At 37.4% G+C, this 26,953-nt stretch overlaps 2 protein-coding genes across 4 annotated transcripts in view; both read left to right on the top strand.

Annotated features, from left to right (window-relative positions):
- Positions 1-26,953, top strand: part of LOC143896625 (uncharacterized) — a 109,968-nt gene that overhangs the window by 40,923 nt on the left and 42,092 nt on the right. The window contains exons 4-5 of one of the 2 annotated variants that reach the window (XM_077404578.1): positions 12,537-12,659; positions 12,879-12,926. The exons of the other annotated variant lie outside the window; for it this stretch is intronic. The gene's annotated coding sequence lies outside the window, so the exon portion shown is untranslated. The remainder of the gene's footprint in view (positions 1-12,536; positions 12,660-12,878; positions 12,927-26,953) is intronic. 2 annotated transcript variants of the gene reach the window in all.
- Positions 460-2,689, top strand: LOC143896624 (farnesol dehydrogenase). Of its 2 annotated transcripts, none has more exons than XM_077404576.1 (6): positions 460-623; positions 824-1,133; positions 1,561-1,687; positions 1,896-2,049; positions 2,165-2,308; positions 2,380-2,689. In XM_077404576.1, exons 2-6 carry the CDS (start codon positions 830-832, stop codon positions 2,419-2,421), a joined length of 771 nt encoding a protein of 256 aa, XP_077260702.1. In that variant the 5' UTR covers positions 460-623; positions 824-829; the 3' UTR covers positions 2,422-2,689. The 2 variants fall into 2 exon arrangements, with proteins under 2 accessions (XP_077260702.1, XP_077260701.1); XM_077404575.1 differs by having other exon boundaries at positions 820-1,133.

The raw sequence follows: 26,953 nt of genomic DNA, 5'->3' as shown, positions 1-26,953 counted from the left end.
TCCTTATCTTAAAGGAAATCTTTATCTCTTTCCTTTGTTTTGAATAATAGCAAGGTTGTATTAATACATCAATTACTGACTTCGTAATTAATATAATAATATATAGACATCTGAAAAAGTTATGCAATAATATTATTTAAAAAATTATAAAATGTGTGTATATATATATGTACATGAGATCAAATCTTTATCCTAGTCCTTAATTTGGAAGTTTAGTACTCATAAATTTGTTATATTATTACGATATATCTATGTACTTTTGTAAAGGAATGAGCGAATGTATGTGTGTGCACGTAGGTATGTGTTGACTATAATATTCACATAGAGAATTATACACTCGTCCGTGTAATCTTGTGCAATCATGTGCAATCTCTGAGTTTAGCAACCCCCACTCCGACTAAAAGAGTGATTCGCTCATATCAGAATTGCTCCGATTATATTACGACATTACGTGACTTGCTACGCGTAGTTCGTATGATCGACATTGATGTAACCGGTTTGACCTGCTGCGTCAGATAATTTTTTATCACTGCAGCAACTACCATTTCCAGCAAAACACGATTTTCGCAGTGTATTTTGTGACAAACTAGTTTCACTGACAGTCGCGAATAGGAGATACGCATGTAAGTATAATATATATAAGTCAGCGTTAGTGTTGTTAATCGAAATGCCATTTCTACAAATTCACGGCTGAATTTAACGTCGCTGCGATTGTGAATGCTCATGATTACGCTTTTTACCAGCTTGATATTATTTTCGGCTCGGTAGTTATTAGTGGCATGTCAACCGCGCGAGCTACGTCGTATAATATACTTGCAGACAGGCAATTATGGATCGTTGGCTTGGTAAAACCGCAGTCGTTACCGGCGCTGCATCCGGCATCGGCGAAGCAATTACATGTGCTCTTCTGCAAAACGGAGTGAACGTAGCCGCTCTGGATGTCCAGAAAGAAAGATTAGCGAAACTCGATGCGGAATGCAGGCGGGAAGGTTTCCCGGGCACGTTACATACTATATGCTGCGATATAACTCGCGAGGACGAGATCGATGCGGCATTCTCGCATATTGAGACATTAGGTGGTGTGGATGTTATGGTTAACAATGCTGGGGTTATCGAAACTTCACGAGTAATAGGTATGATGAATCTCATATTTATACAGAATATCACAAATGAGGATAGAGACTTTTAAGTTATTAGAAATGAATATTATTTGTATGCTCTTATAGCGGTAAATGAGCCTGTAACTCTCTCTGTGATTAACTACAAAAATGTAATATGTGTATGTTGTACATTTAATTTTAATATGCAATCAGGTTAATATTAATTTAAAACTATGAACTTATACATTTTGGAGTATTTGAAGAATTTGAGAACTGATTAAATATCTCATTTAAAAATCTAATTTTGATCGTGAAGTGTTAAAAACGCAGCGGTCTCTTACGAAGGAGTTATACCACGTTGAGAGATATACTGACAGTATTACAATAAAAGACTTAGATTTTCTCCGTCGCACATTTCCTCTTGGCGCATTTAAAAATATTCCATAAATTACACTTGCAGAGAGCGACAGGAAGGCATTCGAAAGACTGTTAAATATTAATGTCCTCGCAGTCGCAGTGTGTATCAACAAAGCGGTGCGTTCGATGCGCAAACGAAACGTCGAAGGACATGTTTTCAATATCAACAGGTATTGTTACCTATGATTCGTATGTTAACAATGACTGAATAAAAAAAAGTTCCACAAATCTTTAGAATAAATAGATTTTCGTAAGATAAATATTTTTTGGAATTTTTCATAAATCATAAGACAAGGATTGCGAGAAATCTTTTTAAAAAATTTAACGTTTATTTACTGTGCAATATATATGTTTAATATTAATACTTTTGATGTGCAGTGTTATAGGCCATTATTTACTGACGAATGTTTCGACGGTGGCCGGTTTGTTGGCTGATGTCAATCTGTATCCCGCTACTAAGCATGGGTCTGTTGCTCTGACTCATGTAGTACGACGAGAATTAGCATCAATTAAGGCTCCTATTCGCATTACCGTAAGCTGCGATCATATTTCGAGTTTTTATTTAATGCTGCAAAATATTACCAGGCACACGTCTTTTTATCAATGCAAATAATTATTATAGACTATTACTTGTCCAGTCTTTTTAGAGCATTAGTCCTGGTATTGTAAAAACGAACATACTTGCGGATTCGAAGGAAATGAAAGATTTTTTCGAGAAAGTACCAACTCTTCAACCGAAAGACATAGCGGATGCACTCATTTATGCTCTTGGAATGCGACCAGAAGTTCAGGTTCAAACGATCGTTAACGTACTTTCTCCCTGATATATAGGAAAATTGTTTTATGCGTTACTTAATTGCAGATTACGGAGCTTACCATTCAGCATACCGGGGAGTTGCCATGAAGAATATCTCCACTAAGATGCCCGTCTTTTAATGCATCAACAACTTTACAAGAAACAACTTTACGCTAATAATAAATTAGGAAACTTGAGGTTCGTGAAGACTAAGCTTTCATGTTGCTTTGCATTTTTTATATGAAAAAATGCTCTTTTCTTATCGTAATACTGTCTACGTTTCACTTAATAGTTTCGCTAATGTTATTATATCTTTTCTGTAATGTACGTTTACCTATGTCTAGAAAATGAAAATAAATAATCCAATAAAATTTGAGATAGGAATTTTGTATATTACCTATCTTGGTTTTATAAGAATACAATAAAAATGACAATAAATATATTTTTTGTGTATTCTACAACGCATGAATGTACACTCGAAATTCATGGTCAATATTTAATCAGCAGACAAATATCAGCTATTGGATATTGCTATGTTTGTCTCGCGCTTGTACTTATAAATATCGCACTAAAAAGATATACTCGAAATTCAGATTGTGACAAATTCCGCTTATCGCGAGGCAACGTTATCGGCAATACGTTCACGTGCAATCGTTGTATTCAAATTTCGACGAAGTGGCTGCTACATGCATCCAGTGGTTACATCCTGCTTGGCGCATGACAAATATAGCGGTGTCATTTGGCATTTATACGTGAACGATCGAAATGCGCGTTTCCTATACACAAACGGACGTCTCCCGTTATCTTCACGTTGCGCATCCGTGTGCGTGCTTCTCTAAACATGAACTTCCGATAATATAGCGACACACACTGTACCAAGCTCGACTGTCAACCAGGGAGGCATTCGAGTGCGAGCGATAGTTAAGGTGTCAAACAAGTTCCGTCGTGCTTCGAGCAGTTGGAATCGCGTCGCGTTATCAGGAAAATCAATTTTCCCGGCATGCATCGGATGTCGGGTCCTGTCAAAATCTAAGTGTATTCTAGCTCTGTGATTAGATCTCTGCGTTTCTTCTAGTTAGTGTGTAGTTATGGATGAGATACTACATTCAATTTATCGCTCATTTCGAAGGTTGCATATGATATCATTCAATCAGGATTTTTTTTCTTTACAGAGCTATATATACAGTAAAAATACAATATTATAATAATTATTAAACTATTAACATTATATACAACTATATATCAATCAAAACTATACATATATTTAAATATTTAAATATTGTTATATATATTCAGTTATAAATTGATTATATTCCTGCTAAACACTTATAAAAAAATTGCATCCAGGTATAGCTTTAAGTTATGATAGTCCCGCGCTATTATTTTACTTTCTACGGTACAATTAATAACGCGAGGACATGTAAAGAATCCGTCGCTTTTATTCCTCACTTTTAGGTGCTCTTAGCTGTTACATTAAGGAAAGGCGGGGGGGTATATAAGAAGCAAGATATAAAGCACAGAAGAGCGGCGGGATGATGATCGATAAAGACGTACTCGGTGCTTCATGGGGCTGTCTGTATGGACGGGGGCCGGCATTTAGGAATTTATATTAAAATATGTAAATCTATCGGCGCGGGCATATTTGAAAACAGATAAATTATGCCAGCCGTGTATTGCGTTCCCGCGGTAAAATATCGACAGTGCGGCGCGGCACGAAGGTGCGGGGGTGGGATTGAGGCTAACGGGCGGAAGCGGAGTTCCTCGCATAACGGCACGTTCTGTCGACCAGTAGAAATGCGATTTATGACGATCATTGTGTAACGACCATAAATTATCTCTTTATTTACGCGGGACGGCAGCAGCGTCCGCGCCATTGTTTTTCCGCGCCTTTCGCGCCTTCCTCAAATAATAACACCTGATGCTTCCAAATTCGGTCGCTTCGTTCAGCCCCGTTTACATTTCGCAGCGACGAGTTTATCTCGCAAGTTAGCATTGTCATGCACTTGTCCGCGCAATGCAAATGCAGAGAAATTAAATATTTCGAATTAAGCCGATACGATTCTAATCGATACAAAGGTTTAAAACGTTTCGCAGCGGTATACGTTAACAACACAACAAGCTTATAAATTGGAATTATTAGCCGTTTGGCCATGCAAACATTCGTGTCATTGCACATCGGCTGCTATATTTCCTTCAAAATTGAAACTAATCTCGCAAATCCTTGAATTTAGCCGGAGCCGCCAAATGTTGAGGAACAAACATATCCCGATTTAACTTCCTTAAATGCGTTTGTAACTGTTTCTGACAGGGAACAACTCACCTTCTCTTCCCTACTGACTCGTGCACTAACAGTTGTTTGACCGTGTTTCTCTAGTTCTCGCGCATTTGAATTAGCCTCGGAGTATCTCTTCGGTAAATCTAAACAATTGATGAATACATTTATAACTCTTTGGAGAATGTTGTATCGTTTCCTGCCTCTTTATTTGCTGACTTGAGATCTACAAAATAACTCTATCGGCACAGCCATCGAATCCTCGTCTTTTTTTTCCGATGGTGACATCATTATATGTTTTAGAAATCAGAAATAAACGAAACAGATTAAAATTTTAATACAATGGAAAGTTATAACCTATAACATATAAACATTTTTTGCAATATATTTATACTTACGTTCTTTAAAAAAAAAAACAAGAAAAAGAGTGCAGAAAAATTGAAATAATTTGCTGATATCTTTGAAAAAAATTGGTCTTTGCGTATGCAAATAAAAGAAATGCGCTTTCTCTTCGACGTGACGTGCCGCGATTGAGAATTAGAATTCTACAGAAACACGATTTCGAAGCGTCAAGAGTTTCGCGGCGTTTCGATTTATATCATTAAAGCGAATATGCGTAAGCGGGGAGTGAAACATGGCAGTTGAATACAGCGACGACGGAGGAGTCAACCGGGGTCGCTAAGGGTTCGCGAGACGGGGGTTCGGGGTGGTTGGATATAGGTTCGTTAGCGGAACACTGGCAGTGCAAACATGCCCGCTTAAACCGGCTGCGTACGTGCGCCGATGCGGTGTCAGATTTGAAGTGGTTCGCGGTGACGGCGTGCACGTGACGCGTTGGAACGAAACGCGAACTGCGCGCCTTCGCCCCGACGACGACGCGGACGGGGAGGACGACCGTTTCGGTATTGGCCTGTGCCGTGGTACCGCACGTTGGGCTGAATATCGAGCGAGCTTGTCTGTTGACTTATTAAAAGCCGACTGAAATTGGAGCGAAGGCGGAAAATTCGATTTTCGGGATTTCGGCCGATTTCCGCGTTCATCGAAGTGGCGCGGTGACCTCAATTATTCTGCCACGAATGAAAGCTATTTTCCCGGAGCAACTATATTGCGCGGTTTCGAGCGCATCCGAACATATTCCCGATAGACGTAGGCAATGATAAAATATATTCAGTGTCTTTGCTATAAGATTTACTATTATCGTGTAAAATAAGAAGCCACAAATTAAGCGTGCTATTTTTTTCTTAATTAGTATATATTATTCAAAATACTCTCATTATTATAATTATTAGAGAATTTATAATAATAATAGAATAATTAGAAGAAAGAAAATTAAAGATTCAGAAAACAAATTCATATAGCTCTTCAATAAGTCTAATGAATGAGTTATTCTTTGATTACATCGCATGATTCAAGTAGCAATTTTTTCTTATAAAACTTAAAAAAAAAAAAAATAAGATTTTCGGTAAAATACCAAATTGACTTTGATATTTTTTCGATTATTTTAATATTTGAAAACTTTATTTTTAAACAGTGATAATATGTATCTATAGCTAGACAAGAAAATTTAAATTAAGGACGTTGTTCCCATGTTGTCTTTTAATCATATTTTTTTCTGCCAAGAACGTTTTCTTTCATGCACGAGCTAACGTATACAATATGGCACATGTATATATGTAGCAGCTAGAATGTCGCAGCTGCAGTAGCGCGTATTCTTGTTCGGGGCGACCGGCTTAGTACATACAGCCTAAACCGTGCACGTTATCTCGCGCTCCAACATCCCCCAGAGTCTGCGCTTCTTCCTTACCGTTGCCGCCGCTATACTGCTGTCCTACTCCTTCTCGCTTAATCTGTAGTTGTGAATCTGCAAAGCGGGCCAAGTTACGAAATAGTTTCCTCTCTCGCCCGGCGAGTGAATTTAATCGTGCTCGCGCGCGATACATGCCCAATTGGACGCGATTCGCGCGCGTGTTATGGACGCGCGATACCGAGACGAAGAACGTAGTAGGGCGATTGGAACAATGCGGAATAAATAAGTCGACGAAGGACGAAGGACAGCCTCCGTGGGGGAGGATTGTAACTCGCGCGGTATAGAACCTTGATTTTCCGCCCTATGTGTTACAAGGAACGTATCTCGCAGAATGAATATTACGCACGGTGGTCTTGTCGAGGGGTAGGCGGTGGTGGGGAGGGGCGGCGGGGAATCTTTCGCCTCCGTTATAAATCCACTCGTTCCGTCCGTCTGCATCTCGGCGACATTCATGAGGGAAAAAGATGCGCATAATGTTATCAACGCATTCCCGACATGGCCGTGCATAGTTTAATCCATTGCGACGCTGATCCCTGCGGTACAGGGATGAATTCCGTCTCCTCTCACTGTGGCGGTTGCGAGTAATATATGGGACGAGGCTAAAACGAGAACTCTGAAGGATATCATTTGAATAATGTAGATAAGTTTACTTCGCTTGGAAAATACAGAAACAAGAAAGATCCCGATTTCTCTCAACCCAGAGAAAACATGCGCGCGCCCCATGATTTTAGTCCGTTAAGAAAATACTGTCTATCGCGGAAACGCAATCTGGCGTAATATTCAATCGAGAGGATTTGCCTCGCGAAACGCGTTGTTAAATTAAAACAGCAAATATATAACGAATATATTTGTACTGTTAAAAACAATTTTCAATATCTCTCTACTCTGGAAAACAACGTCCAATTTTATATAAGATTGTTATTTGTAGTGCTGTTTAACAAATTTTCAAAATAAATATGCGATGGCAATAAAAATAAACGAGTGAGCAATACGATCGAGTCATATATAGAAACGGAAAAACTTCACTGCTTAAGCGAACGGTCGCGCTTTTGAAGTCAACGAATAAAGCGGCGGACGCGTTAAACATTACTAACATTAGAGAGCGTCAAATCTATTGAGCGTTTGCGATGCATTTGCAACGAGCATTGTGGAAATTGGTATTATCCATTTCATTCGGAAATAACACGGGCGGAGGAGAGAAATTCTATTATTGGTTAGCAAGCACCGGAGGTTTATGCACTCCGCTTTGTGCGATATAACGAAGATTATACGAATTAATTTGACTTTGCAAACGAATACACGACTGAAATGATTCACTCACGCGGATGCGTATGATTTAAATCTGACGATAATCTTTCAGGATCATCCGAGAATTTTCTATCGCGTAAATAAACGGTCGTGGTTTTCGAAATTGGGAAAATATTTACAATTGCAAACGCGACATGTTTGCCCAATAATAGTTTGAAATTGAAAAAGGGGCGATTTGTCGATCAGATGTCGATGGTTACATGAGTTTAAAGTTGAAGAGTTTAGGAATTTATGTAAAGGAAAGAGAGAGAGTTTATAAAAAAATATTATTCAATATACATTAATAGAAAAAAACGTTTCTCAAAATGTGTCTAATGAAAAAAATGTGCTGTGACATACGATAAATTAAACTCAGAATCATAGCATTTGTTATATCTTGTTGCTTATATATGTATAACAACATATTTTTATGATTTAAAATTATTAATTGTTTATTTCTTTTTTAACTTTAGAATGCATATATACAGATAGGTTTTTTCATTTTTTCTGAGAAACTGACACTCCACAAGAGTAATTATTATATAACATTAATTGTACCTCGCTAATTATTATTGTATTACTGTAACTGAATTATATTATTATGTTTGAAAACAAAAGGAGATTAGGAAGGAATAGATAGGCACCTATATTAAACCACACCACGCGCGTAAAGAAGGCTACTTAACGATCAGTTTACTCAGAACCCATATCGCTATATATGTAAGAAATATAACTCTGAAATTTCCATTCACAATAGAGACAAAGCGAACGCTCGTAATTCCACGTGTGATACCTCCTCGTTGGCAACGGTAGAGCTCCATCAATGTGTATAAACGACGAGGGTTATTACCGTTGGGGCTTTCGTTATTGCCGCAAACGACTCGTCGTGTGGCACCCGCTTACTTCATATTCAGTCGTTCGCGTAGGTGGACGACAAGGAGATGACATTGTTAACGACACCGTACGAGCGTCTTCTCCATAGGGTGCGCTTAACTCCGGCATTCTCTGTAGTCGGAATCGTTGTTACGACGAGGAGCATCCGTACGTAATGATACCGGTCGTGATTTAAATGATATATTAAGCCGCCGGTTCTTCGCGGCGCATGTGTCGAGGCATTATCGTCGTCATTACGGCCATTATCGCGAAACGATAGCATTCATCCCGCGTTCCTTCCCACGTTTTCACGTGCTCGCTCGCCATCAAGCCTCGACTCGGTCGCGAAAATCAAGAGTTATAGCGAGCGCTTTATTAACGAATTTCGACATACTAAATTACTAAATGATGTCTGGACAGATGCAGATCTGTTTCTACTTAACGCGAACAATTGCGGAAAACAGCAGTCTCGCACTTTTCTGATTGGTCCGCGGTTTGAATTTTGATATTCTATCGTCGCTAACAGGTTATCTACTTATTAAGATCATCACAGAAACATTTTTTTGACAATAAAAATCAAAGGAATATTTTATTTTGATATAATTAGAGAATATTTATGTTTGATAGGTACGAGCATTTTGCTTTATCGTAGTAAAATACATATATAATTGTGCAGTTAAGAATAACACTAGTTATAATTACATTTAAAGTGTGTATATATATATATGTGTGTGTGTGTGTGTGTGTGCGGATAATTTGTTCTTGTAAATTAAACATGACGAAAAACGACGAAAGCTTTATTTGTTTCGTGTTTTGCATGCAGCGCGTTCGCATACTCAGAAATCGTTAATCAAGTTTGGAGGATATTTTCCACGTACGAATTATCATGCGTACCGCAGCATCGTTATTTTTCGGGTCCCTCTGTCTTTTTCTCTTTATCAAAGCCAACCGTGTTCCTTTATGCAAAGGATGTCTTCGTGAGCCACCTTGCTCAGAGAAAAGGTTCCAGGGTCCCCGGAGGTTGAATGGGGTTGACGTATTGAAAAGGGGCGATGCTCCTTCTCGCAGACCAAAGGAACGAACGCTCGATCTCTGTCGACTTAACGAGACAACGAGCGCCGCGTTGTCTTTCGCGAACGATATAAATGCATTCTCCGATTCTGCCTTTGATTTGACTTTTTCTGACATTTGCGAGGAACTCTTTCCTCGGGCAAAGCAAACGTGGATGATTAATCTGTCAGTCCCTTCGAATTTCCATGAACTTCGGAAAGTGTATTTCTTTATTTGATATTTTAATATTGTTTCTACGCAAGCTAAGAAAAACTGATAACAATATTGTATTTATAATAATTTATTACTATTTAGCTTGCTTAGAATATTTTTTATTCTTATTATATAAATCTATATTTCCGCGATTCTCAATTTTGTAGACAACATTATTTCTAATTTGAAATTAAATATTTTGGCTTGTTTAACGCTTATGAGCTTGGTTTTTTCAAATAATTTGCAATTAATTATATCTATTATATGAAATTATCAATAAGAAAAGAAATATATATATATGCCATCTTTTATGTGAAATAATTACCATTACACGCGACGAGAAATAAATATATTTTAAATTTTTCAATAATAAGTACGTTAAAAAGCACTTGTGTATTTTATCAATAACTTTACTTTTTTGGATTATATCTACGAGTATTATAAAACGCAAAGGGAAGACATTTATCCGTTCAAAAGCAAACGCTTGTACACGTCGAATCTGGTATTTTCGCGAGTCTCGACAGAACAAGTATTAATGTCGGTTTTAGTTTTTAGTGCAGGTCCATGTCCGGCCGTCGTCGTAATTCGCCGCCGGTCGCTTTAAACGCAGACTGCGCGACCGGAAGTTTCGTTACCGAATACGCGTGAAGACGAGGATGAGGCTGAAGCTCGCTGGAAGCTTCCGCAGGTCGCCTGCTGACTCCGCTGCGCGTCTTATCCGCACGGCAATCCAAACTTTGCTAAGTCAATAGCGGCGACCCTCCACGGATGAGAGGCTTCTGCGTCATGCTCTTCGATTAGTTTCGTTCCAGAGTCCCGGTACTACCGGCTGCGGGAACTTACGACTCGTCACGACCCGAGTGGTTTGTCTTTCTTCGACTTCAACGACGGCTTCTCTTCCGTTACTTCGCTCTTTTATACTTCACCACGTCGGCGCGTCCGTTCACGAAAGAAATAAAAAGGTTTTGCGTCCATCTCGGCGGTTAAAAAACGTCGTAATGGTGGAAAGTACTCGGTTGCAACGTATCGACATTGTTATTGGGTTTTGCGGCGGATCGCGACATTTGGTCCTTTTACTCCCTTTACTATATATCTACGGAACTTACGTATATTTCTTAGAAAGTACTACTGTACAATCTTTTAATAGCACATTCTGGAAATTAAACCCACTTTATATAATACATAATTAGTATTAGAATTTTAGCTGTTGCATGCAAAATAGATGTAATTTTTAAAAATAATTTTACAATTAATTGTTCCAAATTAATGATTTTTCCATACGGTAATAAGTTTATGAAGCAAAGCGCGTCGCGCGTGCAAAATAATGCTTTCGAATTAACTTATACAAGAAATAGAAATATCTATGAATTTATTTTGTAATACGTTATATTTTATAACGGCTGTTACACAGTGTTACACAGTTCTCGGCGCTCGTTTTGCAAACAGGGTCGGGTATATGCATGACATATTACGTACACGAGATCTTTGTATATTTCGCAAACAGTATAATTTGTTTATCGTGCTCTCACAAGTACCGCAAAGTACATCGTATTAAGTAAAATTTTAATAACGAGTATCCATAATACGTGTGTATACGTGTTTGAAAAGAAATAGAATATTCGATCATCAGCTTGAATGTATATTTTATAAAGCGTTATAATATTTGGAAGAATATTTCGGGGCGGCACTGGCGGCAGTCTTGGTTTTGACTCTTGTAGTTGTGACGTACTTACCAGGCCTATGCTGCGTAAACAAGGTCGCCGCGCTATCATTCACGCGGAAACGATCGAGCGAGTAAGTCGCGGTGCGTGCCGCTCCGCAAATCGTCGTATTGCTCTTCGAGACGCGATCGCGACAAGAATATACGCGATCACTCTCTCTCTCTCTCTCTCTCTAACTCTATTTCACATTTATCCATTTGCGTTAATTAGCTAATACTTATGCTTAACGATATACATATAAGTATATTAAGATGACGAAAATAATTATCGACGTGAATATTTCATGTTTAACGTTGTTTAATGTTAATCGTTTAAAGCACAAATTGAAGCGACGGAAGAGGGGAATTATTGCCTCGTTGCGATATTTACGGGCCATAAATAGTTTTTTAACGATATTCGCATTGTATTTCGGTTCGCATTTTTCATCGATCCTATAAAATGTAATTTGTTCATCGTTTTCGGATTGAAAGCACCGAGTTATAAGCGAACCACCGAATCGAATGATTCAAGTACCGGAAAGCCACGATATATTGACCATTTATTAATAATACGTTTATTTAGCGGGAATTGCGCATTCCAAATGTATTGCGCTATCGCGTTTTAATTAGTTTATTAACTCGACTTCATTAATTGTATTGCGCGATATCGGTGTGAAGATATCGACACCATTTACGAATTTTTCGGTTATTAACAAAGCGTCACGGTCACGAAAAGCATTTAACTCCAAGTTCGTTGCAACGCGAGTTTATATGTTATAGTTTAATTAGTAAGTACAATTGCGCAATTACATTCGCATTTTAATATTCATCAATTACATAATATAAATTCAGCGTTTGTACATCAATGATTCGTTAAAACTATCTCCTTCTTGAGATTTCGTGGAAATTCAGATTATAATTTACGAAATGTCGTGAATGCTAAGCAAATAGTAAATTTGTACAATTTCTATATTATTCCGTCGCAGTATAATAAAATACAATCCGCTTGTGATTTATTTCAGAAATGTCGAACAAAGTGCCGTGTGATTGAGTTACGCGAGTGAGTGTTGCGCAAGTGCGAGAAGGAATTTCTGAGAGGAGGAGGAGGCTTGGGAGGCATCGGGCACCGGCGGAGCAACCATAAAGTGAGTTTATTATGTATTTAAATAATATTGTTAACTTTTTATTAATTATAATACTTATTATTCATAAACTTGAGGAATGTTATTTTTGGAAATTATATAATTATTTTAATGAATATCTTCACTTAAAAGAAAAATATGTAAAAATTCAATGTGCGCAATTATATTTTGAAACAATAGTTTGAAGCCGCTTTTAAATCTGGATATATTTGTATTTTACAGATCAACGCGTAGTCGTGCTACAACTCCGCGCTGCTGCGCATCGTATCGGTGAGTGTTAAGTTATATTTAATTTCCACTTGAGGGAATGAATCTATGAAAAAATAGTGTTTTATAAATAGAGAAGATATGTGTAATTAAAACATCAAGTTTAGAATATAAAAATATTATAAATAGAATTCGAAGTAGGTTCCATAACTTAAGAACCCAGGCGCGGTAAATAATGCGCGAAAGTTTTATTTTTATTTCTATTTTACATATCTTCCAATCTTGCGATTATTTATTGCGCCTGGTTCTTGGTTAGCCCGTTTTCTATATTCGTACGGATTATAAGTAGATATATATAATGTCTCATAGGTTCATTGCTCAATCCATTTTAGGAAAAAGAATATTAAAAAAGAAATGATTAAATATAGGCAGATATGTGTTTGCTTATCTTTCTTATTTATATATGATTCAGTTTATTATCAAACTTCGAGAATTGACGAAATATTAAAAATAATAATGTAATATATTTCCATCAAATTCAGTTTAAAAGATACGGGAAGAATATATAGAAAGAAAACGTTTCTCTGCGATATATGTATGTGATACATAGAATTAGATGATAGGTGTGTTATAGTAAAATTCGCTATCGCTAATCAATATCAGCTGATTGCTCTGCAGTTATATACATAGCATAGTATCTGCATGTAAGAGAAACCAAATGATGAAAAGTTAGTAAATCAGTATTGCCTCCGAATTAAAGAAATTTATAACATTCAATAGATCGCGATAGATTTAAACTTAGAATACGAATCTAAACTTCGCGCGAACTTTTGATATCATTGGATAATTTTAATTATTTATATAACTCAAAATTATTGTACCGTAGATATTTTCGCATTGGAATTTCCGATTCTAATTTAATCTCTAGTATACGTTATTAAAGTAGATGATAGGGGATCATGCACACGATAATTATTAAACGATCCTATTTTTGTTTATTCACATATAAACTCTGAAGCTTACAACACCAGCTTCAGCAATAAAAAATACGATCGTACAATAATCGTCTTTCAGACGATTCACCACCGGTCCCTCGAAGATTTTACTCAAAGAACTAAAGTTTGTTTTTCTCGACTGCCCGTGCACGCTCGATGATTAAAGACGTGACGTGACTGAAGCAATAAACGAAATGCATGAAAGAACAAAAGAGAATACGTGGCCTGTTTAGAAGAAGACGTAAGTTTCTTAAGCGCGGAATGTCTTTCGGGATTTCTTGTGCGTGGGAGATAAAGGAGGAAAGTCTCGATGCAACGAAGTTAGTCATGTAAGGGGTTTGTAGACCGAACTCCTTTACACCGTTGATTGCAGTCCGCGTCACAAAGAGCCGCGACGAGAGATAAATGCTGTTGGCTGTCTCTTTACAAGTCCCTACTCATTAACAGCGACGATAAGTTTAACGACTCCGCCTCGGTGTTTCTTCAGTCGAGTCTTCAGAAGCTGCACACGCAATTTCAAATGCCGGTCGGAGCTTTTACAACAAGCGATCGTTGCAGAGAAGCCTTGTAAAAGAAGTTCCGCGCCAATGAGACGTTTTATAATTGTGTTGGATATTCAGGCCGATTTTCCCGAGATATTTATTTGTCTCGCGTATCACGTAGATATTGATTGTATAAAAATATTAAGAAATTAATATTCTGCTTTTAATGAATTTGTGGAAATATATTATTATATTTTGATAATAATGACGATATGCATTATCAACATTGCAGAGAGCATTATGCAATTATAATTTATTACATTGTATTTTTATCAGATTATTGGCCTTTTGTTAATTATTACGCTTGAATAAGCGCGATATAATCCCAATTATTTCTTTGTGATATTAATGGCTTTAAAGCATGCGTAAAGCATTGCTATTTATTTTTCAATGTTGATAGTCGTATCGTCAATGTATTTGTCAATGATACTCTCGTCAGTAATTGTTAGGTCGTTTGTACGAGAAGAAAATTGGACTTTAATCCATTAGCGGGTACATCGTTTTCATTGGGACTCTGTTATCTATTCGTGCCATCCGGGTTAATTGCACATAATTAAGCCGCGTTTTATCCCCTTTTGAGCGTCGAACGTGTTTATGCGCTTATAATGACGTTCAATCTCATTATGATGTCAAAAGTGGCGCGTATTTTTACACGCTATAAACGATCGCTCCGTTATATACGTTCCACTAAATGGCGGTCAGGCTTCAGTCAGCGTGGCAATTGGAAAGCGCTCAATGATTTAACTCGTAATTCGTTCACGCTTCAAAAAGGCGCCATGATATCTGTTATTTTATGATATTGAGAGAAAAGTTGCGCCTCATAGTTTGCATACGCGATTAATAAGCTTTCATCGAATTATTCCGTCCGTGTGAATTGGTAAATCCATAAAATTGCAATATTAATTTTTTATAAATCACATTTTGTTTCTAAATGGATTTGGACTCTGATATTGGTCTATAAAAGATTTAATAATCTTAAACTATAATATGTATACGTGTTAAGAATCATTATTTATTACTTGAAGATATATGTTTTATATTGTTAAATAACGGCATAATGCTGAAATTAGGAATGAAGAAAAAATACTACCTATATATATATTTTTTTCATTAATATATTGTTGCAATATATTATTACATAATATATTTGTATTCCAATTTGCAGTAATTGATTATTGCTAATTTTTGAAATGTTATACATTTTAAACATTTATATAATTTTCAACATTACAAAATATCTTACTCGTTACTCTAAATTTACTTACTCTAAATTAAAATTATGAAAAATCGTACGCAATCCTTGAAGAGGATACAAATTAATATAAATAAAATCAAATGGACAGCTATATATTTTTCGATGACTCTACTGTATTTCTAAATCAAATGAGTGATAAAATTCCCAAATTATACATAAGGAAAGAGGAAAGCAAAGCGATAAAGCATACCATCTCTTTCGCTATACATGCACCTTTGCCGTATTCGAATATTCGAATACAGCAATAAGAAAACTTTTGCGAATGGGGTAACGCGCGTGTACGACGGGGGAACAAAAGCTATGCATAGATTTACATCGCGGACACCGCGCTTCGATTCACCCCGTGGCAAGGAGCTTTATGGTCGTCCCAGTACTCCTGGCGGCTCAACCGCACCGATTTGTCAGAACTGTACGTCGGGAAATCGTTGAATCTTCGGGGACAAGCGAATTATTATTCGGGGATATCGATCGTTTCGATAGTTATGTTTTCTGCCTTGGTCAATCTTCAAACGGCGAAAAAGACTGTCGAATGCAAAGAGAAAACGCGGTAGAAAAGATAATATAGAAATTTAATAAGTATAAGCGTTGTTTTTGTTACAAAAACCGCATGAAAATAAGAAAGAAGACGCGAAAAATAGAGACATATGGAATATATTCAGCACAATTAAAAATACATGCAATTTTAATAAATTAGTTTAACGTAACAGAAAAGTGCCCTAGGCGTTTATACAATGATTTGAAAATTAATAATAATTGTATGTAAAAATACCTTTTAAAATAACATGTATATTTACATTTACGTTTTAATCGTATATTATATATAGTTTTTAAATTATTTAAAATTTATAGATAAAAGAGTAACTATGTTTTGATTATTTTGACGTGATATTAAAAAAAAAGTTTGAAAATCTTTATTAAAGTTTCTTTATGCATTCTCACAGACTATTGCAAAAAGCTTTTTTTTTAAATGCAGTTTTGTTACGAACGACTATACATATCGTGATGCACCAATGCGCCGTTGTGTATCGTATATTTTGTGGTCAATGGCGAAACTGCAAGTTTTACATGACACAGTTTTCGCAGGGATTTGTTGGCAATCTGTGGCATTCAGTCACGCAGGCTTACTGTTTTTCTGTTGTTTCGGATCATCGTGCCGATTTTTTTCCGATTTCACGCCGTGACAGGTGTATTTTTTGATCCTTCGTACAAAACCGCGCCGCCTCGCTTCGTTCTATGTAACATGACTTCGTTAAAACGAAACGCCGTCCGATTGTGTCAAACTGAATTTTTGCTCACGAAAACACCGTTAAACTTTTTGGGATGCACTTTGATCACAATAGGCAGAGAAGACGGCAATGTGTAAACCGCTTGATTGAGAAATTAAGCAAATTTAATAGTACTTCTATATATATTTACATCATTTAACTCTTACTATTGTTATTCGATAAATCAGGATATAATTGAAGTATAACGTTTGCTTGGTATATTATATGTGTGCGTAAACGAGCGTGTATTATCCATAATCGCGCGAGTTTTGGTTGCGATCTTTTGATTGGTACTTTTTCGTATGCATTGTTTGAAAGGAAACACATAATAACGTGTTTATGAAGGAAAAAAAAGCTCTCGTTTGGCGTTCATTGAACAACAGCAACGTTCGATAACGATACCGTTGAAAGCGATCCGCCGTTTGAATAGACACAGCTTCCACGCTTATTTTTATCGCGGCGCGAGAACTGTTTGCAAAACGTACCGTGGGGGGAAGAAGGTATTCGCATGTCGATGTGCGGGTAATAATTTATTCCAAGCGAGAGAGCGAGATAGTTCTACGCCGGCTTGGTCGTGGACGGTGTCGTAGTGTACGATCTTAAATGTGAAAATGATTTCCCTGGAGAGGAAAAGCTGGGAAAAGCCGCGCGACGAAGGGACAGGCCAGGGAAGGGAAAGCGTCTTAGGTTAACCTCCATCAGATCCCGAAAGAACCGCATCCACTTTATCGTTCGTCTCTCTTCACAAATACGAGAGGAATATAAACTCTTACGAATTAATGCTACTTGCGGTTACGCGCGAGACAAACTCATACCATTCCATTTCTTGATGGAAGAGTCTGATGGACCTTTGCTTCGAGTCTCATTCCGAAGAAATTGCTTTTGTATCTTTTTCATGAACTTACTAGCTGTTTCAAGACAGTCCGGGACAAGACAGTAACAAAGGCCCTGTCTCTTATCGTATATATAATAAATCATATAATAAAATAGCGTTTTATAGATATACGAGATATTTTAGATATATAATTATCTTCTATGAGGTGTCAATTTCTTACAATTACCTAAATAAAATTTTAGGAGTTTCTTTCTGCAGCACTTATGTTGAAATATGTCAATTCTAAATAAACATTAATAATTAAAAATTAACACTGGAAAATAATTAGAGTTAAAAATAATAGGCTACATGATATATATTATATGATGATTGCATCGCGTTTTGAAATATTTGAAACATTTGAACAATGGAGAATCATACATAAATTATTATCATGAAACATGAAACTCTTCGTTCTTGTTCGATCCTCGTGGCTAAGCTTGAAATAGGAAATATTCTTCGACGATGCACCGAAAACTTCAGCTGATTCGTCTCTGCCACCAAAGGAAGGCAGAGTGGAAAATGGCACGAGGAAAAGGGAGAAGCTGAGGTGGGACAGGGATGTTTGTAGGGGGAAGTTTGTAAAGTAAGCGGGTGCGAGAGCGAGCGAGAAAGGTGTCGGTAGGAAAGGAGGAGGGGAATGAAGGGGAGGATGGAGGAGCTGCCTCTCTCGGGGCCTATTTGTAAATCAGTTCCCGGTTGCTGGATCCTGATAAACGTCCTCGTTACGCGAAAACGTGCCGGCGACGCGATTATTTAACATCGCGACGCCAGCGAGCAAGCGACGACCGGCCACCCTCTTCCCTTCGAAACATTTGTCTCCCGGTGCCCCTTCGCGCTTCGTCCACACCCGAGCACCGGAGGATGCACCGGATGCCGCGTCGTCCCCGTCGCTATATACGCGGCCCTATCTAAATTGCAAATATTCCCCCGCGAAATCACGATCGAGAGCGAAGACGGGCGAAGACGTGGCCACGATGGCGCAAAGTGTTTCGCTCGGGGAAGATGTGAAGTTTGATGGAGCGCGCTTGAATGAATACCAAATTAAGGTATCGTTAAATCGTTCGGTGAAATTGCTCGTTGTGTGCAGTTGAGAGAGAAGTGAAATGATAATAATGAAAGGTGGAGGAACGGTAGGGCCGGCAATGCGGTAGATAATGCGAGCGCGCTTTAAATAAACGGTGAAATCGACAGCGGCAGATCATCACATTAAGCGTAAATTTGAATGACGTACGTCGCGTAATAAAAATCAATCTGTGCATTGATAACATAAATCAACATGGACATATATGTATATTAGGAATACAATAATTTATTCGCGATGACAGAACAATCATTTTATAAATACCTATCGTGATTTATAACACACACTTATGAAAGCTTCGTCTTTTACATATTATTTTTGTCTGTGTAGTACGCAATAAAAATGTGCATCTTTTATTGTTTTATTAAAAATAAAAATAAATTGTCAACATAATTATTTTAGCTACAAAAATATCATGGCATAAAAGGTTGTTAAATGTTAAAGCTGCTGAATTTTACATCTTTGTTTGTATTTAATTTTAATATATTTTTTACGTAACATAAACTATTGCCTTAATTATTGAACAGAGAAATTGCATTGATATATTAAATATATGTTCTTTTATATATACATAAGCTCTTGCTCTTTTTTAGGTAATTATATTCGAATTTCAACTTTCCAGTAGCCTACATTCTCCGTATGTTGCAAGTGCTATTAGATATTCAAGGATTCTTAACGTTTTTCTTACCAAAATCTTACTAGTCTCAAAAACTTTCAAAAATTTTTAAAGACAAACCGACCTGTCGTTAATGACTTGGTATTACAGAAATTATATAACTTAGATTTATATATGAATTAATATATTTGCAAGATATATATGCAAAATTATTTTATCAAGTATTTATTTTATAAAACATATCTTTTTTAAAGTAACTGACGCGTCAGAAATAAATTACTCTTTTTAGAAAAATTATTAAAAGTGTAAAATATCACATTGATAGTTGCATGAACCGAGGAGATAAAAATATTGCAAAATATAAATAGTAATAACAATTATATCAGAAGAAGAATAAACGGACGTGCATTTCTGCATTTTTATCGTTATTGTTCAAAATTTTATTAGGCTATATCAGATCTCAAGTCGCGAAAGAATCGGCGTGGGATGTCGTTTCGCATTGATGCAGCTGTAAAATTTAAGGCCCGTCTATACACTATCGAAAGTTATTCGCGTAAACATTGGTTCTCGCGCCGACTCCAAACAGTTATATGATTTTGCGATCTCTCGCGCTCTCGAACATAAATTGCAACACGGTCATACTCGAGAACCCCTATCCGCACTTATACCCGCACCTATCTACCGAAAACGCTCTTTCGGAGTTTCCAATGTTTGTACGACTTTTATTCCTCTCCAAGCTGCCTGCACGTCGCGTTTACAGATGCTTCGCCGAGAAAAGTGTTCTGTTACGCGTGTAAAGTACGATGTTAGTTCGTAATGGTCGCGTGATGGACTTTTCTTCGTTCGAACTGCCACTGAAGACCCGTAAAAAATCCGCGGATCATCCGATTGTGTTGTGTCCGTCGCGTCTTGCGTTCGAGCACTTCGCCCAAAATTTTTGACGGTATCCATATTTACCCGTCAACCCGACGCGACACTAAAAGTGCACCGTTTTAGGAAGAAGATCGATCGAGGGGAACACCAACATTGTCGCCGTCGCGAGCCTCGTAATGGAATGTTGTTGACGTGACGTTGACGATGACGTTGAAGGATCGAGGGGGAAATTTTCTTCCTCTGGTCCGAGCGACGTCGCTGTCGATCAAGCAATTAGCCTTCCTCCTCTCATATCCCTTCCACAAACTCGTTTCGAATAGATCGCAATTCTCGTCAATGATGGAATGTGCAAGTAATATGGATGAGTATTCAGATGCTCTTAACACAGAAAATTGCTTACGGGCACACACATATATGTACTTAATGGATTTTATTATGTAAAATTGGAACACACTAAGATTTTAAAATGTTTAAAATGTTATGTTCCATAATTTTTGTACATTTTTTTCCAATTACATATTACAGTCGCGAATTAATTCCTTATGTTATAATGCAGTTTAGTTATTTAATTTATAACACATTTCATTATAACTGAATTATATGCATTATGTTATTGTAATAGGTATTACGTATAAATGTAAGTATTACTTATTAGTTTATGCTATAATCTAATTCGTTGCAATTTTTGGTATTTGACTTTGACATATGATACAATTGTACCTATATCTGCTTTATCCCATTTCTATTAAACGTAATTCAAATGTCTTGTATAGGTAGATGGATGATTGTTTATATAGAGACGTAAATTGTATAGTATATCGTTTTACATGTTCTATTAAGGGAAGACTATGTGAATGATATAGCGATTCGTCACTGACAGATTCCCCAAAGTTTCTTTATAACACGATTGATGCTTATATACAATAAGCTTATGTAAAATAAGTTTGCATGATAATTTCTTATTTTTTCCGTATTTATTCTTTTTCGAAAATTTGCTTAGCAGACAAGAATGACAAAACAACGGCACTAAAAAATCTTACAAAAAAGTGATACAATTTTGTTCGGAAATATTGATTACCATGTTGAGAAATCGCAATATATTAAGAATCCTATGATTTTATCAGTATTATTCCATTTTTTCAAGAATTAATTGCTTTAGAACATTCTCTGAGAATTTTGTGTCAACTTCACGCGTAATTGTCAAATGATAAATGAGAGAAGTTTTACTTTTTCTCGGACATTCAATACGATCATTATACTGATGATTAATATCTGCCCTTTCTTCATGTCAAGAAAAATTCAAAGAAATTCAAGCACTTTGTTCGTTAAAGATATTGAAATAGATTATAATGAATATTTTTAAATATTTATTAGCAATTTTCAAATGGCTTCGTGGATTAAAATTCAGAGTGAAGAATAGGGCAAGGAAAGCCGTAACAGGATGTTCGTTTTGAATTATTATTTTTAATAGACAATTATTTCAACCATAGTAAACTACACGCGCCGATAAATCGTCAGACTTGAAACACAATTTTGGGTTGGAGTAGTAAAATCTCTTCCCACCCCTTAACTAATCGTTACAATTTAATTTATGATGGTAAGCATCTAAAAACTGTTAAGAAATGGTTGGCATAATTGTCATATTAAAAATAATAATTCAACACGAACATCCTGTTACGGCTTTTCTTGTCCTATTCTTCACTCTGATTATTAGATTAATATTTTTTTTGCGTACAATATATTTATAAAATTTCTTGCTTGATATATAGTATATGCACTTTGCGTCAAAGCGTTACTTTATTTAAAAAATGCGAATGATGTCATGTTACCAGGATCGATATACACGTTAAAATCTATAAAAATACGAATTGTCAATGGATTCTTATACTGGCATTATGACGTGTAATCGTGAATGAGTCTTGTACTAACATTATGACGTGAAATTAAAAAGACAATATAAAGCGTTACTTTTGAACTTTGAACTCATTGGCTGTTGGCGTTTTCGGAACAAGTGATGGGAATTGGCTTGTGTGCGTAGGTGTCAACTTTGGGGCAACTCGCTCGTCGGATCAACAAAAAATTCTACCGCTTCGCAGCATTGAAATTTTATTTTCAATAGCGGAGATACAATACTTCATGTTTGAGTAAGCTTTAACAACTCGCGTTTCGCCGCTTCAACAAATTTACGTTCGGTATTTACAGTAGAAAATATTTGAAATTATTTGGGAAAATGTTTATCATCGACCTTCGTAATACGTTTAATAATGCAGATATTTACACGAGATTTTATTATATCGAATCTGTTGCTACAATATCCTGCATTGATTCATTATCGCGAAGTTCTTTCTCATGGTCAATAATCAAAGCGTTTACGTAAGCGTTTATTCGTGTATTTAAATAATGAAATATAATTTTATTTTTCGAGAATTTCGAGAATGAAGTGTTAATTGATCAAACACATCTACGAGACTTCAAGAGAGATTAATAAAGTCTTCTATTCAAGAAAACGTTCGCGTCCTCGAGAATCGATATTCGGAGCAAGTCGGTCGTGCGAGATAAAATGGTTACTTTAGTAACTATGAAAGGGTGAAAAGGCGCGGAAGGGTGGCAAAGGAGATTCGGGGCACCATGAGCGTCGAGGTGCTCTATGCAATTATTCGGTTCATTTAATTCTCGGAACGTCGACAGAGTAATGCTCGCGTTGCAGCGAGAACGACGGCGACGATGTAAAGGTGTATGTACGTACGTGCGTGTGTATGTATATGTGTGTCTCCAGGTTCTACTGTAAGTAAATTTCTGTCGTATAGGGAAGAGGGAAGGGAGATGGTCGAGAGTACTTTGGGCATGGTAACTTCGGGGTAGTGCACTCGATACCATTTGAAAGCACGCGTAGGTAAGCATTTATCTCAAAATATCCTATTTATCTTGGTGCGGAGAGGGACACGGCCTGTGTCCCTTATTTCGGCACTTCGGTCACGTCTGACCAGTCCAGCGTTTCGACGAAAACCTGCAATTTCGATTTCTCCCCAAGATTTCACCTTGGGTCAGCCCCTTCTTTTCTCCGCAACCTTTTCCTTTCCCCTTTTGATTTTCTTTGCCTCGTGTTCCCTTCTCGCTCACCGTTTCTCGCGTACACCAATCGTCCTTTCTGCCATGGCTTTTTTCGCGTCGCGCCCTGCGTGTGGTGCATTGAATTTAGAAACTTGCGTACATACGACGATGACGACGAAGACGACGACGACGACGACGACGACGACGGATGTGCAGAACAGCTTGAACCGGCAAATAAAAGTCGGCGGCATGATGGTAAGAGGATGGATGCGCCAGCGGCTTCAACGTACAGGCAAATCGATTTAGCCCTTGACGAGCCCTGTTACTCTTTGCTCTTCCCCTCGACTTCAATCGCCCGCGTTTCTCTATGTACACTCGCGAAGATAAACGGGCACGGAATTGCGCGATCTTCCGGTCGTGTTGGCCTGGGAAACTTTGAAAAGCGGATGATTTCGTTTGTATCGCAATCGAGGAATCGAGTTATGGAACTCGTATATTCTTCGGCTGCTTGCCATGTAAATTGTTTAACGCGATTCGGTGCAGCCGGAAATATCGACTACTGCACGCCTACGTTGATTGCTTGATTTTTTTTTTTTTAATATGACCGTTTATGCCGAAAGCATATACGTCCTTTTATTTCATTCTTTCGCAAATATAAATTTCGCAAGTATAAATACAGATAGATGAGTATCGATACAGAGGATTAAAAGAATAATCCTTTATAATTACGTTAGAAAATTAATAACTAGTACATAAAAGATCAACAGACTCGTTTATATCGTCAAATTTTACAAAACAAATTATTTTTCGTAACATTCGTACTGGTGTCATATCCAACTGCGTGTCATAGCCAAGCAATTTTTGGTAGTTTTGAGCGCAATTTTACAATATTACAAAAACACGCGCTGCGAAGCTTTGTTAAAAAAAAATTTAAATAAATTGTTACTTTGATCGAGCCAATTACTCGGAATTGTCACCGGCCTGTTATACTTGAGAGGGTCATCTGGATTATCTGGATATCATCGATTACATTGATACGAGTGTATAGCAGTTCAGCTCGCATATGTGTCACGCGTTTTCGCGCAAATCTATATCGTTCTCTGCCAAAGAGAGTTCGACAATGGCCGAATCAATATTTTCGCGTTTGACGTGTTATATACGCACCGTAGATATGCCGGCCTGGTGCGTGTATACGGATTTCAACGAAGTCATCCATTGTGTGAAAACCAAGCTGGATAACTTCATCGCGATGGCACTCGCGCTTCTACGTCGATCATATTTCATTACGTCAATTTCCCCCTCGCTCCCTTCGTCTCGCCGACCAGTTTTCAGCGTTATTGACCGCCTAGGCGCGTGCACCAAACATTCGCGGAAGTTATGCCTCGCGGCGTCGCAAAGTTTCAAGCGATACGAATCAATGTTTCGGGCGTCCGTTGCTCGCGAGTATTGCTGCAACCATCTTACGAATCTTGAGAATTGATTTGCACGAATACCTCAGACTCAGGTTTGTTCGCAGGAGAATGGAAATACGTACGCGAGAAGGACTTAGAAAAAAAAAACGGAGAACGAATAAACATATGATAAACCTAGCTTTATCATAAAATTTTCCCTTTGTTCGAAAATGCAGTAGACCTCTGTTTTCATATTGTAAATATCTGCGTATATAAAACATTAATCTTTTGAAAAAAATATATACAATTAAAACCTGCGATTTATGAAGTATTAGAGAACTGTAGCTTCAATTCTATTGAAACCTGAATGCTTTGCAAAACGTATAGTAAATTGTATGTAACTGTTTTTATGCCGCAATTTCCATTTATAAATTTATTTCATATTACGCAAAATAAAACACTGTAAAACTCGATGGCTGCGCATGTAATTCTGTATGGGGCGCGCGCGCGGATACACATTCTAAACTTTATATATAATTTACGTTAAATTTCTCGTACAGTTTCGCGTTAATTTTACATATCGCGATAGATAAAAGTAATAATGCTCGACGTGGATGTTGAATCATATTTTATTAAATCGGTGTATTCGAATATTACGCAATCCATGCATGCTTTAAGCTTCTCCTGCGCTCTCTTTGCCCCATGGCAGGTTGAAAACAACTATAAACAATGGCAAACTAAGTAGGGGCGTTGGCGGCACTCGTTTCACGTCGATCATATTTAACTATGTCGACCCTCGTCACTGTTGCAACAAATTCTGGCCGTTGTTGGTGGTCTGTCGGGCCGAAAGATCGGCGGTAAATGTGCTCTGAGACACGTCAAGCCGTTTGATATGGCTAATTGCCTACCACCTCCAAAATACCAGACGAGTCAAAAACCTAAGATTTTCCCCTAAAATGTTAATTTATATATTTTGTTCAAATATGATGACACAAGGTCAATTAATATAAATGCAAGAATTCTATGATTATGAACAATGCGTGAATGCATTTTTTGGCGGCACGGAAAATGAAGAACGATAAACATTGATGATTTTCACAAACGTCCAGAGAATATCACAGTTGTTTTATTCCATGTTACAGTTTATTTTTACGGAAATAATTGCGTTTCTTAATTTCTTTAAGTATATTGAGGAAATATAACTGCACACATACATATAATTATTCAAGAAAAATATATACATGTTATTATATGTTCAATTAATAAACTATGCTTGCAATCATAATCATATGTGGAAAATGTACTTTTTAAATATGAATTTGGAATTATAATTTGTCTGCTATTTTGCAAATTGGCAAATTGTTAACATATTTTCATTGAAATTTTATTACTTGTTCGCGGAGTTTTAAGGGATTAGTTACGGGTCTTTAAAGAAGGGCTATCTCGAAAAATACGTAACAAGTGACAAGACACGTTTTTTAAGAGAGACTTCAATAATAAGATATTGTCTATCGAATAGGAGATAAATTCTGATCGACACGGCAACGGCGCCAATCAACGATACTGTCGATCAATCATCGAGTTTGGGTAGTCATTAATTAAAAGCGGAATTCGCACGAATGAACCGGCAATGAACACTTGACCGGTCGAGCAGCCTCGCGGAACATCATCCCGATCGGTTTGAAGTGATTCTCTATCCCCCTTCTCCCGACCTCCCTCTTCCGCCCGTGAACGAAGGGTCGTTCGAGGGCGGTTAGAAGGGTATCCGGAGATAGGGGTTGAAATTCACGTAGTATCACGGGGCACCCCCATGACGGCCCCCTTTCGGGGTAGAGCGGGTCCGAAAACGTGGCGTCCGTCAGTCCTGCAATTTCGACGGGGCGGCTCACGGCCCTGTAATTTGATCAATTAACGCCAGCCCCGCTATACAGAGTAGCAGTGGCTAGGCTGTGGAAGGATGATTGCATCGGGTCGACGTGAAATACCTGGCCGCCGCGGAATGACGCGATTCCACTAACCCCGCGATTACGATCGGTGATCGTGATCCCGTCGATTGCCGACATCCGACATCTTCGGCAAGTACATTCCCATTACGATCGTCGAAAAATTATTGTTTAAGAGATTTAAGCGCGGAGAATCTCATT

This window comes from Temnothorax americanus, unplaced genomic scaffold (assembly GCF_048541705.1).
Source record: "Temnothorax americanus isolate GAGA-0224 unplaced genomic scaffold, ASM4854170v1 Scaffold19, whole genome shotgun sequence".
In the NCBI taxonomy this organism is placed as follows: Eukaryota; Metazoa; Arthropoda; class Insecta; order Hymenoptera; family Formicidae; genus Temnothorax; species Temnothorax americanus.
The sequence above is the reverse complement of the archived record's forward strand: the minus strand, read 5'-3'. Positions and strand labels throughout refer to the sequence as shown.